The 14,356-nt window shown below is 43.3% G+C and overlaps 1 protein-coding gene across 2 annotated transcripts in view; it reads right to left on the bottom strand.

Annotated features, from left to right (window-relative positions):
* UBA7 (ubiquitin like modifier activating enzyme 7) overlaps positions 1–14,356 on the bottom strand; it is a 1,262,833-nt gene that overhangs the window by 110,287 nt on the left and 1,138,190 nt on the right. For both annotated transcript variants that reach the window (XM_086938795.1, XM_086938796.1), the window contains exon 24: positions 2,497–2,588. In XM_086938795.1, the coding sequence (XP_086794921.1) occupies positions 2,497–2,588 (92 nt within the window). The remainder of the gene's footprint in view (positions 1–2,496; positions 2,589–14,356) is intronic.

Below are 14,356 nucleotides of genomic sequence, written 5' to 3'. Positions count from 1 at the left end.
TTTGGAGTCTTTTCATGATTGTCTGCGAGATACGGCTGGCTGGCTACATAACAACTCAATACAGTTTAACGCCACCAAAACTGAGGTTTTGGTCTGTGCTGGAAGTCGGATTCCTCGTCCCTTCCCGGTTGATTTCTGGCCCCCAGAATCTGTGGGAAAAACTCGCCCGGTCACCACTGTTCGCAATCTGGGTGTTATGATGGACAACAAACTGAGCATGAAAGCCCAGGTTGCGAAAACGGTGTCCACTTGTTCTGCCCTCATTCGGTCCTTACGTAAGATCTTACCACTGCTTCCCTTACAGGCCCGGGCATTAATAGTCAGGTGTACCATTTTAAGTCGCCTTGATTATTGTAACGCGCTGTTACTTGAGTCTCCAGGCCTGCTGTTAGACAGACTTCAAAGAGTTCAGTCCGCTGCTGCTAAACTGGCCCTTGGCTGATCCAGAAGGTCCTCAGCCACAGCGGCGATGGCTGAACTCCACTGGCTCCCGTTAAAGCAGCGAGTGTCCTTTAAATCCCTCTGTCTCATTTTCAAAGCCCTGCATGGGCTTGGGCCCAGCTCTTTGCAAGCCATGTTTGCCTGGTATACCCCAACCAGAGCACTTCGATCTGCAACGGCTTGTCTTGTGAAAGTGCAGAGATTTAAAAAAGCTAGGGCCGGGGGCAGATCTTTCGGAGTTGCTGCCGCTAAACTCTGGAATAGTCTGCCCCTGGACATCCGCCAAACGGAAGAACTTCTTCTTTTTAGGAAACGTGTCAAAACTTGGCTGTTTCCGAAGGGTTAACTTGATGGCCACCTTACTGCTCTGCCTCTCTCTCGTGCTCTTCCTCCTCGAGAAATCTCAGCGCCAGGATGCCTGTAAGGTGACAGCTGCGCTATATAAATATTTTAAATAATAATAATAATCTAAGACGCCAGTGAAGGTCCAGATCTTCGTGCTCCACCTTTTATTACACTACTAGTGAATAATAAACTATTATTCTCTATTAATGTAATAAAAATTAGCAGAAAACCTAGGTTAGAGCCTGACTCTGATAATTCGAGACACCCCTGTGTTCCTGGCACTGATTTTGCCACCTCTGATGCCAGGGGTTGCAAAGGCAGTGCCAGGGGCAAGCTTGGGGTCACAACTGCGACCACTGGCGACCCCTATAAGACGTCCATGAGTATTCCCAAGAGAGCAGAAAATGAGTCCTCTGTAAAATAGAAGGAACTGGGTTTGATATTTTATGCTATTCCCATGTGTATAGGGCACAATTGACCATGGCATGTCATTACATGTTGGGGTTCTGTTCCTGTAGTAGGACCTCCAGTAGGCCACGAGTTATCAGAATATACCGCTATAACACGTAGAAGCTTGTATTCGTCCTGTATTTTAATATTACAGGAGCGTCTTGGTGTCAGAATGCATCTATAATAAGAAAATGATGCATCCAGTTACCTATAATAAGCTATTACAAGTCACTTGTGATGTATCAGTGCTCAAGGGACACAGCGACCATCACCCAGCTTGCAGGAAGTTGGTGTGCATAAACCCAAGCATTGTGTATGTAGCGGCAATAGTTTTAAAATACACTTTCACTTCACAGAGACAGTGCTTGGGGCCGCGTTCCAACTTCCCTCATTGCCTCTTGGAAGGAATGCAGACAAAGACAGCCGGCAGGAATGTGGGGAGCTGCTCCATCTACGAAACGAACATCATTTATTTCAAGAGTTGAGGCTGAAGAAACGTAGTTTGCTCCTCTGTCACCCCTTAAAGTAGTAGATTTTGTTTAATGGATGGGCCAGTGCTGCTAATTTCAGAAGGCTGTCTAAGCACAGCTGTTAAAGGTCCCACGACATGTGTTACACCATCAGTAAGGCCTGTATTTGTTGCCTGCTGATGATTGCAATCTGGGACATGTAGTTTTGTTTCAAAATTGAAAATCCAAACATACAAAGTGCTATGGGCTGAAAAGGCAGGACCAGAAGATGGTGTCACACACAAGAAAACACTAATAGATGATGGACGGAGTGCTGAAACTTTTCAGACACTCACCCCCAGTCATAATTCTGGGTTGAATCCATCATCGTTCTTTAGCTCACTTCGTCACCCCAGTTCAGACCCACCTAAGACACTTGTTAGCCATTTAATGTGTTTTTAGAAGCAGGGGGTATATTATATGGTATAAAATACACCTTAGAATGATACCTCAAGTCACCTCGGAGTTCCATGACCAATAAAGGCACTCAGCATGTGGCCTCATGCCCCTATATAGTCCCTGAACTTCTCAGTGACTTGGAATAGTCTTATAATGTATTTTGCCCCATATATAACATTTTTCCGTAGCGTTTATGAGGATCACTTGTTCGCAGGATTATATACCTCCACACTCTGGCAGATGATGGGGCTATAAGGCTGATGAAGGCTGTGGAAATACTTTAACTTTACTCCATATATCGCTTTCCTAGCCAATCATGTTTACTCAATACACATAGAAACGTACTCCATACCTCTGGCCTAATCTCTCCTTGTGGTTTCTTCCATAATCATACAAGCAGCTTTCACCATAGAGTAGCATGATCACGTCCAGCTGGTGATTGTCCTGCAAGACATGAAATAATTATACATTAGAGAGATTTACTGCTCGTAAATTGCTGTCTTATAGTCCTACTGTAATAGCTGTGTCTTGACAAGCAACATCTATATCCAAAAAAATGTAATATAATAATAAAAGACTTGTTTTCAGGTATGGAATGACAGTGCAGCTGTCAAAAATACATTTTGCTTACAATATCAGTTCAGTTCAAATATCTTTATTCAGCACTTCAAAAGATACCATAAAAGTACATAAAAACATTTAAAAGTCACGTTAAAAAGATAAAAACCATTACATTCATACATATCAGAGGTTTCCTATTTTCCAGTCTCTATTTGCAGGGCATTACAATCAATTATCTCTCTTGTGTTCCTTAGTCTCATTGCCACCTTAATAAAACTCGTTGTGCAAGACAGTGTGTAAGCATCTGTAGCCTTCTGCAAAAACAATAGGGCTGCCTTGGCGTGTTTGAAGTTTGCTCGTTTCAAGGTTCCCACTAGGAACTTACGCCTGGGAGATGAATAAAATAAGCATAACAATACGAAGTGAAGGGTATCCTGCGGAGACCTATTGTCGCAGCCGCAGGTATCCTTCTGCTCCACCGTTAAAGTAAAACCAGAGGGAACAGACAATAGGTGGTGCAACATGTTGAACTCCCTAACTTGAATGGACTGGCCACTTAACCTCTATGCACTGTTACTATATGTGAAGCATATTCACAACCATTTTTGTTTGCTTAATCATAAGTGACTGATACATCGAGGCGATCATTGACTTAACATCTAGGTAAGACGCTGTGACGTCCAGGTGAACCTGAGTAGATCAAATCTGAGTAGATTACATTGCATTATTGACTCTGTTGGTACTTCTGACAGGTGGTGCATTTTTTCGGTTTGGAGTGTGAGTATATTTATGATTGCTTATCACATTTTCTTGCGGTGAGGTGTTGGATTTTACACATTTTCTTCTTCTTTTTTTCAGTTAAATAAATCCGTGTGTTGTCTGTTACATTAAGAATTTTGAACAAATTGAATTAATTGAAACAAAGTCTCACTCATAGTATTTATATGTTCAGTTTCAGGCCCCTGAGGAAGAGTCTCTCTAGACTCGAAATGCATCGGGCTTCATTCAGCTTGCCACATTTTTGTTATTATCTCATGAAATGAAAACATATCTAAAATGTAAATCTTATGCAAATGTTATTGAGTCATTGAGTTGATGATTTCTTTATTGAAAACAAATGTTACGTTTGTAAAAGCTGAATAAATGTTTACGTTCAAGATTGAATAATAGAAAATTCTTTGCAAAGTTATGATCAAGCAAACAAAAATGGTTGTGAATATGCTTCACATATAGTAACAGTGCATAGAGGTTGAGTGGCCAGTCCATTCAAGTTAGGGAGTTCATCAGTTAAGGCACGGAGTGAGGACAAGCGTGCCACCTCTGTCGCACGCTTGTTTATTAAAAGAAAAAAGATATTAGAAACAAATCCAAGTTAAAAATCTATAAGCAGTAAGGAGTGCTTCTCCACCAATAATCATTTTGGTGCAACATGTTGAACCTAAAACGGGTCATGTAAAATCTGTCTTGTGCAATATGAGTCACTGATAAATAGGGTTTAATTCCACTTTCCGTTTTCAGTAATCTATAAGGCACAACCGTGGATTTACCCTGTTCTATAGCCACCCTGCTCATGGTTGTCCATTCGCCAAACAGTTTCTTGACCGTTGTCTTATTCTGGGCGATAAGGGTTTCAGGCACGTTATAGAAGTTCTTACAACCAATAGTCTCTAAAGTGTCTTTAACATATTTTATCCAGGGGATGGAGCTCCCTTTGTCACGATTCAGGCAATCTTTGATAATTGCCTGCTCAAACCAGCCTCAGGGTTAGACCAGATTTTGACCCAGGCCAGGAGCGGCCTGATCTTGAGTTGATCTTCAATATAAGGTTCTCCCAATTCCTTGTGTATGATGTAGGATGGGGTGCTTTGCGGTACTTTCAAGATCCTTCTAAAAAACGTATTTTCTTCTGCCTGGACCTGGTATGTGTTTGCAAAGCCCCAAACTTCCGACCCATAGGCTGCTTTAGCGCAGCATATTGATCTGTACCAATTCATCACTTGCTCCGGGGACCATCTACCCAGTCTTCTCCCATAGCCCAATATAGCCCCTGACGAGGCCACCAGATTTTGCTTACAATATACTTAAAGGAGGCATTGAGTCCACCTCCTTCAACCCTTGTATTTCTGACCACCCTCTTTCAGCCAATGGCATGGAGCTTGTCAATCACATCTTGGCTCTATCCAAAAGCCTTCTCATCGATTGCAATTAACTATTAAGGTGAATGTTTTTGCATCCAATGCAATCCTTATTTTGCCACTCTGTCTTCTTCCACTGTCTCTCTCCTATGCGTCTTGCTCTTTGCTTCACCCATCCAATACTACCTCTTGTTTCTCTATCCCTCTTGCTTTCCCCTGTGTCTTTTTCCGTCTCCAAATCACCACCCTCTCTAGTTCTCCCACCCCAACCCTTCCCCATGTGCTCTTAATTCCCCCTGCCTGCCAGCCTCTCTTGTTCCCCTCTCCAGCGTCTCCCTCTTTTTCTTGTGTTCTTCTTGTTTCTCTATGCCACAATTCCTAGTTGATTGTACCTTCCATCCCTCCCTCTTCCCTTGTACTATTTGTTCCTCCATCCTACCACCCTCTCTTGTTCCCATCCCCTTCATTCTCTCCTGGCAGCTTTTCATTAGTACAGTCAGGACCAGGTATTTTTTTCTAGAACTAAAATGTGGTTTATAAAAGGCTCATTTGCCTTCATTATGATCCTCTTTTTGTTTCCAAGTCAAAATAATGGTGAGGGGCAAGGCAGCATTCACTCTTTATAATCTTTCTTTTGGTCTTACAGAACCTAAAAAAGAAATGTTTGGAAAGATAATTTGCCATTTGAAGGCTATTTGACAGAAACAAAATCAGGACTGTACCGAAGGCAAGGGAACCTTCGATATGGACACCCATTCTATTCTTTGTCTGGTTTTAACTAAATTTGCATTACCACGGTTTGTTTTATAAAATACTTAATGGAACACTTTCGCTGATTTTAAATGCTGTAAATGACGTGTCACTATTACCCAATCTTTGGGTTACTTAATTTATCCATCTTATGTATGCATTGATAAATGCAAAGCTACACGTTTACTTTTTGAATTAGGACTCACCTCATTTGAAGTTAACTAAGTTACCTAGATCTAATGTTAGCCCACAAACTAGTTCAGTTAAAATATGCCCTCTATGAAATATACCTAATTAGTACATTTCATACAAAAAGCTACAGCTTTGGTTTTTCGGGTTAGCAGGAAGTGGCCAAGAGGTTGGTGGTTATTACAGCAGAATTAGAACAGGGTATATTGTTGAGCATTACTTTGGATACCAGTGTTGCAGCTAAGGCTACAGAGTGTGTGTTCTGCTTTGTGACTGAGACTTTTGTCCTGTTTGGAGCTGGGATTTAGAGGAGCCTGTGGTTCACCACCCAGTTGTTGAAGTCTTTCACTATTGCTGGCCAATACATAGCAAGGAAATCTCCCAGGTTGGCTTGAAATGTGCAGTTGAGGTCTTGGAATGACAATGATAGTGGTATGCAATGACCAACATTTGGAAAATACTGTGTTAAAAATACCACCCACAAACTCATCCTTAAACACAACCACGTGTCACTTGTCCTCACAGAAACATAGGTTGACATTTCCACGGACCAACTCACACTAAACAAACAAGAGCCAGTTACCAAAAATAAACCCCAGAGAAATGGAGGATTTGCCACCCTATCCTTCAGAGATCACCTTAAGGTCAAAGAGTGTTAATACAAACCGAAAATCCTCCTTCAAGATCTTGAAACATGGATATTTTTTTCTTTATTTCAGCTTTGGTTTAAATGGATGGAATGCACATGCTTGCCTGGGGAGGAACCTTAGCACATATATAATAACACTTTGCATCAGGTTTACGTCACAAAAGAGACGTAAACCCATTGCATAGTGTTGCGATGATATTCATTTTTTAACACAAATTGTGGTATGTATTGAAAATGTAACTAAAGTAGCACAAACTAGCACTACTTGGAGTCAGGGGGGAGGACCAAGGGTGCTACATGGGTGTTTCCATGCGACCATCTATGAGTTTTGATGCAAATCCTAATCTACAAACATTGATAGACAGGGATTTGGCACAGGGTCGGACTGGGAACCAAAACCGGCACTGGCATGGTGCTCGTTCGGCCCCCAGGGTTTGGGGGGTGCAGCTGAGCTGTTTGCAAGGGCTGGTTTTGTTTATTTTGTTACATGGGCCGATATAGCAGCTATGCTGCAAAAACAGCCCTGTAACAAAAACGACCCTCCTAGGGCCCAAAACTGACCCCCACGCTGGCCGCCCACTGGGGAAACGCCTGGTGCCCGCTACGGCCTGTCCGGCCTGATTTGGCAACAAATTATACCTCCTCGAGTCAGGCGTAACGGAGGAGCAGTTTAAAAGTTTCCACAATTTTTCAACTTTGCAAGTGTGCTGCACTGTATATTCCCCATACAAAGTGGGGAAAGTGTCAAAGCCATTTGTTTTTTACCTGAAGGCTCCCCTTATAGTACGAATTCAATGCTTAAAAGGACGTGTATATAGGCACATGACAAACTAAAGTGTGGCAGTGCTGGCGGAGAGCAAAACAGCACAACATCTTAGTAGATACTGCACTGTTTTTCTCATAACTTAACAATGTGCAGCACCTTTGGTTGTTGTGCTGTTTTGTTCTGAACCTTGGTAAATCTCCCTCCTTGTTTGAATCACTGTATCATTACTTCTGGATGGTCAAGCTGCTCCATTATCTGGTATTGACAATAATTCCTTTTAACCACAGCACTACTTTTAACATACTGCCATGACCAGACCTAGCCAACTATTGGTTAAGGCAGTTTGAAATTAACATATTGATAGTCTAGCTGCACCACGGGGATTGTACTGGCATGATGAGAGGGTATTCAGTTAAAGCTGGAATATTATTTCCGATACCACATGACAAGTTCTCTTTGGATTCAAAGATTTATTAGATTTGATTTAGACCTTGCCTTAGGTCAACAAATACAGGTTTAAAAGTGATAAAACAGTTATATTTTTCAAACATTAAAACAATTTAAAAAAATCTTTTTAAAAATGTATACAAATTATAGTAAGCAAATTTATCAAGTAGTGATTTACAAAACTCAATTAAATATTTTGCAGAGCAAAGATTATGTCTAAAACATATAGGCTTTATAGTTCTCTTTGGATGTCAGAATAAATTACGCAAAACATCTATACTTTGTCCCTTTCAGGTTCCCGCTTTAGACTTCTGAGAATGATGCTTCTAAGAACATTTGACCCATGCTTGCTAGAGCCAAACTCAAGATAATGCAGTAGCTGGCCATCTTCCACAGAGGTCGACTTTCAACAATTATCCAGTCAAACATCTTCCTTTTGGGCTCTTGTCCCAGAAGCTTTATCCAACCATGCCTTTAGGCCCATAAAGGTCTCACTTGCGATGGAACAAATTAACAAGCTACTTACTTTGGGTAATGCTCTTTCTGGCAGAGACTCTATTTAGCCACAGATTCCTCACCTGTTTCCGAGACGGCAGACTGGATCTGAAAACTGATGCTGCTTCACTCCAGAAATTATATGTGCCTGTATAGGTGCCACAACTGTGCCACACTGTCTATGTGCCCAGATGCAGACCTCAAAAAGCAGATTGGTGTGATCAGTGTGCAGATTCATGGAGTTGGAATATTATTGATGGACAAATGCCAATCACAGAATTCAGAGGAAGGGAGGGCTCGTGAGAATCTGAAGCTAAATGGAGTCTCTACCAGAAAGAGTGGTACCGAAGGTAAGTAACTTGTTCTTCTGATAGAGACTTCTAGCCGCACATTTCTCAACTTTTGAATAGATACCAACGCAGTACCTATTTGGAGGTGGATTTGTGGATGGACTCAAAACAAAGTTCTACATGACCGAGTGGGCAAAAATGCCCCTCTTTATGAACCTAGCTATCCAGACAATAGTGCTTAATGAACGTATGGAGGGATGCCGACGTAGCCACCTTGCAAATGTCTAGGACAGGGTCTCTGCATGCTAATGAAAGTAACAGCTTTGGCCCTGGTAGACCGAGTATGAAGTCCTTCCAGAGGCTGCATTTTAGAAAATGTAGAGCAGGATGCAGTAGGAGATGTTTCTCTTCTGCATAGCCTTGCTTCTCCTGTGAGAACCCCACAAAGAGCTGATTGTCCACACCATAATCTTTAAAACGATCTATGAAAAAGCGCACACTCTTTTTGAAGTCCAAGGAATGGAGTCTCTCCTCCTTGTTAGAGGATGGGGCAGAGCCCAGAACATTGATAAGGTGATGTTTTGTCTGACTTGGAACAGCTTCACAGCTTTAGGCAAGAAGGATGGCCATGTCTGTAAAACCAGCTTGTCTGGGATGAAGGTAGTGTACGGCGGGTGGACACTGAGCTTGAAGAACACTCGCACTCCCCATCAAAGTTATGACGATGAGGAACACTGTCTAGAGGGTGAGGAACTGCGAGGAACAGCTGTAAAGTGGATCAAATGAAGTGCACATCAGAAATGTGAGAACCAAGTTAAGGTCCTACTGTGGCATGACACAGGGAAAGGGTGGAAACAATGCTGTATACCTTTAACAAAGCAAATTATAACTGGAGACTTAAGGAGGGCTGATCTAGCAAACGCAAAAAGGCAGAAAGAGCTGAAAGGTATCCCTCAAAAGTGGCCAGAGCAATGTCTTGCCAGTCTAGGGACAAAACAAACAAGAAAACACCAGAAATATTTGCCTGAGTGGGGTATATCTGCTGAGCACTGTACCAAGTCAAAAAGTTGGCAGACATATACAGTTTTTGTCAAGGGACGCCTTGCTGCCAAGATGACATCAACTACCTTTGGCGGAATGTCGAAGGTGTCAAGCTGTTGCTGCTAAATTTCTAAGCATGAAAGTGGAGATTGCGAAGGCTTGGCTGCAGAACCCTGCCCTGCTGCTGTGACAGCTGACCCTCTCTGAGAGGCAGCCTGATCAGAGGACATATGATCATGCCCTTGGCATGACTTGGCATCAGTCGTCCTGATCTTCTTGAGAACTCAGGGCAGCAGTGGTATCGGTGGGAAGGCATACAGGAGTCACGAGTTCCACTTGAGGTGGAGCACGTCTCACATAGAGAGAGAGGTCCCTAGTAAAATCCAGCATGCAGAAGTGCTGACATTATGCATTCTTGGCAGTGGTGAACAGATCAAGCCAAGGTTCCTATCTCTACCGAAGAGACCCAGTGCCACCTCCAAGTGTAACTGCCACTAATGATCAGCTAGGCGTGGATGGCTGAGCAACCAGCCCTGGCATTCGATGGTCCTGCCAGGTGATTCCCCACCAGAAAGACTCCTTTATGATGCAGCCATTTTCAGATGCACAAGGCCTCCTGGCAGAGGGTCTGTGACCCCACCCTGCCCTGTTTGTTGCAGTACCTCATGGCAGTGGTGTTGTCCATGGGCACTTATACCAGCCTCCCATTGATGGATGGAAGAAAGGCTTTAAATGCCAAGGGGATTGCCCTCAGCTCCAGGTGGCTGATATGGAGCCTAGACAAAGGGGTGCACAGCAAACTGAAAATGCTCCTGTCACACCAGGTGCAATAAAATATAACTAAAAACAGTCAAACTGTTTTTACTTATATTTTATTGTACTTCATGTCATTGGTCAACTGATAAAATGACGTATTTTTAATCATGATGTGTTTTAGATTGTAACCCGATGGGAGGAACTGAATAAAATTATTCTTTTTTAATGAAATTTGATCCTCTAGTATTAGTAATTTGTGACACTAGTAATGATTGTGATATTCCATATTTTGTGAAACAATTAATGATATTCAAATAATACCGTTAGCTCTCTCCACTAATATCAGCAGGTCTTGTGATTACAACACAATAGGGTCTGACTTTCTGTTTTGATGAGGTACACAGCCAGGCACTGTATTGCGGTCAACTCCCGCGGAGCATGCTGGATGGCCATGTGCAGCTGGGGTGGCCCTCGTGGTGAGTAAGGCTCAGGGCATGGGCACAGGCCAGGCCCTTATGCAAGCTCTGCTTTTCTAGAGGAGCCACTGAAAGGGAGGAAGGAGAGACTTGCATAGGAGCATTTGGTATATGAGATGGTAAAAGGAGAGACAGTTAAGAGGACGATGAGGTAAGATGGCGTTGGCAAAGAAAATCTTCTGCAGCTGCGGGAAAAAAATGAAAATGATCAGAGAAGTATTCTAAAGCAACGGCCAAAACTTCAGCCAACAGCTGCTGCCAACCCCTCTAAGTAGCAGGCCTCAGGTCCCGGCCCAGCCCTTATGACTGATGAACAGCTCCCTCTCAGGGACAGCTGCTGCCTTGTCATCTCCCAGAGGGCCCTGCGAGTGGGCGCGACTTCTGGTAGGCAGATTCCTCTCGGAGAACTTCTGGCTCCGGGCACAGACTCTTCTAAGTGCACCCACTGAGGCGGGGCACAGAAGGAGGAACTGGCCCTCTACCCAAACCCAACGCATGTGAGGGGGGAAGCACGAGAGGTCTCCGTGCATCGGCGGAGACCTGTGCTCTGTGTTAGCATATGTTCAAGGCAGTGCTTGAAATTGAAAAATAGAAGAGCAAGTTTGTACCTGCTTGTTTCTGAGAAGTGCAGGTATTCTCCAATTAAAAGTATTACATTTCTCTTGAGAAGTGCCAAAACTCTCCCTCGCAAAATAAAAAAAAGTTCTGGTACTCAGTACCCTAAGACGTTTTAATGATTGGGCAAAGTGGACTATGGCCCAGGGCCCCAGCTTTCAGGGGGCCCACTGATAGAGACAGCTCTGTTCTGGAGAAAATCTTGCCCTGATGACCTTTAATAATTATTAAATAGATGGTTTTCTTTTCATGCAACATCCATATAAAAGTCTCTTTTAGCTCTAAACAGGATCTTACATATGCGAAATGGGAGGGTGTCATTATTTGCAGTAATATTAGTGAGCTGTTACTGTGTTACAGTATTGAAAACACATCTCACTATCCCTGAATATTAGATGTAAACACTTTTAGGACGAGTAGGCCCGTGCACTGTCAGTGACATGGCCAAAAGGGCATGAAGGAGCCGAAATTGGATCATAAATCCAAAGCTATGCAGAACATGGGCCCCCAAACTACATTTGACCCAGGGCCCTCAAAATCAGTAAAATGTCCCTGTCAGTGTCAGCACCAGCGCATTTAAAGGACTGGTTCAAGGGTTCCTGGCTAGCTCTGCTCCGGCGCGGTGTAATCCTCGACAAGTTATAGGCAGTGTCTGTGTCTTAAAGAATCCTTGGGGTGTCGACAAGTGACCGGCCTTCGCCTCCTGAAGCTTTTCAGGGAATAGTTGTGTTTGGGCGCGCTCTGCCAGGCCCCGCCCCCAGCGGCCGCGCGAGGCCACTTGTCACCGTGACGGATGGCTCGCGGCGCCCTCCAAACAGCAGCATTGTTTCAGTTTTGTTCCACAACAGGTGCTGTGTGCAGGGTGGAGGGAGGAGGCGGGACAGAAAGGGGCGGGCGACGGCAAGGCCTGCAGGCCAGGCCTTGTCCAGAGCACACGCCACATCTGGCAGGATGCATATAGCTTTTCAGACATTCTAGAAGTTTGTGCAGAAACTTAAGCAGGACGATGAAGCATTTCCTAAGATGTTTTTTTAACTCCTTCATGTCAGAACTATCTATAAATAACGTACCAAAAATTATAGTTGATTCGATATTGGGTTGAGGGGACAAGTTGATTTGCCAGGCATCTGAATGGGGCTATTAAGACTCAAGATTCCTACACTCGAATTATAGGGCCTGAATAAGAAACCTCAACCCATGCAAACTAAAAGGCAAATCCTACACTATGTTGGGACTGCAGGGACAAGAGACACAAAGGTTGTTGAACCTTGGAGTTGTACACAGCCATAACAAGTCAGGAACTTGCTGTTTTCCCTCAACCCACGCCAATTTAGAGGGTGTTTTCTTCCAGTTCTCGAAATGAAGAGGTCCACCCCCATGCGTTTGGCAGGAGTAAATCTCTGACCATTGCTGTGGTGGGAATGGATCAGAAAAAAGTTTGTGAACACCCACAAACTCTGGAATTTGTGGTCGTTCCCAAACTATCCACAGTATCGCCTTCCTGGAATACCCACTCCCCGTTCCTAGAGCAGGAGTTGCGCTATCATACAACAATATCATGCATGGACAACGGGTTAAACAGTACAGGTTCAAATTTTGTGAATTCCTTAAACGTAAGTTAACCAGTTCGCACATAGAAATTGGACTTCACCATGCAAAGGCGATTGAGCCCCGAGAATCTACAGTTTAATGCACCATCCATGAAAACGTATATCCTTTGCCAAGAGACTGAGGAATACATCTATGAGGAGATTACCCAGCTGAGGTTGGTTCCTGCAGAAAAAAAGATGAGTGGGCATTATAGTACATTTTTAAAAATGAAAGTGGATTGTAGTATATTTTTGCACAGCTCAAACCGTAAGTAATCAGGGTTTTTCTTTTTTTTTCTTGCAACATTTGTTTATTTATTTATGGAATTATCACAAGTCAAACGAGCCTGTATTTGCAGATTACAACTTAAGTGGTGAACCTGGAAGAAAAGTGTAGTCGGGTACTTATAGTTAGCTACGTGTCCTGCAGCCCACACAGGGAATAAAGTCAGCAGTTTATTTCATAAATTATGTTTTAAACGAGGCCCTGGTGCTAACAATACCAATACTTTATTCTCAGGCATAAATCACAAAAGATGTGACCAATACGATGCCTCACAGCTGTGTGTCTGACTTAGAAGAAAGGAAAATGAAAAAAAAGAAAAAGCGATGGGTGGAATGCTTGAATCTCAGTAACTGGTAATTACTCAGGCCACATCCCAATCCGTCCTTTTTTGGCTCACCCACCTCCGATTAGACCCACCCATATGCAAATATGTCTTGGTCTGCTCCAATTGGAAGAGTCCAGCCCAAACTGCCAAGCCTGGTCCACTCTGAACTGGAACAGAAGCAACCCAAGACTGGTTTTAGCGTGGTTGAGCCTCTCCAATCGAAGGCAGCTTGTTTCCAGTGGAACTGTGAGCGCAGGACCTATATTTGGGCATACCCTTTGCACTTATGGCAACGCACTGAAGTAAATAAAACCCAAATCGGTCTTGTTATTGTTTACCAAATGGAAGAGCGGCTTGAGATTCAGCGTTAGATCATACAGTTATAGTTGTATTGGCAAGCGCGGAAGAAAGGGAAGAAAGACTGTGGCATTCAAGAGGAGGGGTACAGGATATTTAGGACTCCAGAAAGTACTTTACAGAGCCACACACCAACAGTGACGCATTCTACAATGCATTAAAAACTGTTGGTAGCATTATAATTTGAGGTATACGTTTCCAATCAACTGAAAGTCTCCTTCAACATCATGGTCCATGATTTTTATTGTCAATAGAGGTGGCCCTAAATTCCAGGAGGAAATATACAGGGTCAGAGGAAGAGTTTTCATTCACACGAGACTGTCTGCGCCAATTGCGCCAGAGGCAGGTTTGATATTTCCAACTGTAAAAAGACAGAAACTTAGTCAGAGACAACGGCACAGTGAACTACCAGTTACACTAAGCTCCCGTGCAGAGTCTTATATGGGTCGATTAGTCCAGGTTCCTAAATTCCCCATACCCTCATC

The sequence above is a fragment of the Lissotriton vulgaris genome, chromosome 9 (assembly GCF_964263255.1).
Source record: "Lissotriton vulgaris chromosome 9, aLisVul1.2, whole genome shotgun sequence".
In the NCBI taxonomy this organism is placed as follows: Eukaryota; Metazoa; Chordata; class Amphibia; order Caudata; family Salamandridae; genus Lissotriton; species Lissotriton vulgaris.
This window is presented reverse-complemented; position numbering and strand designations above follow the sequence as displayed.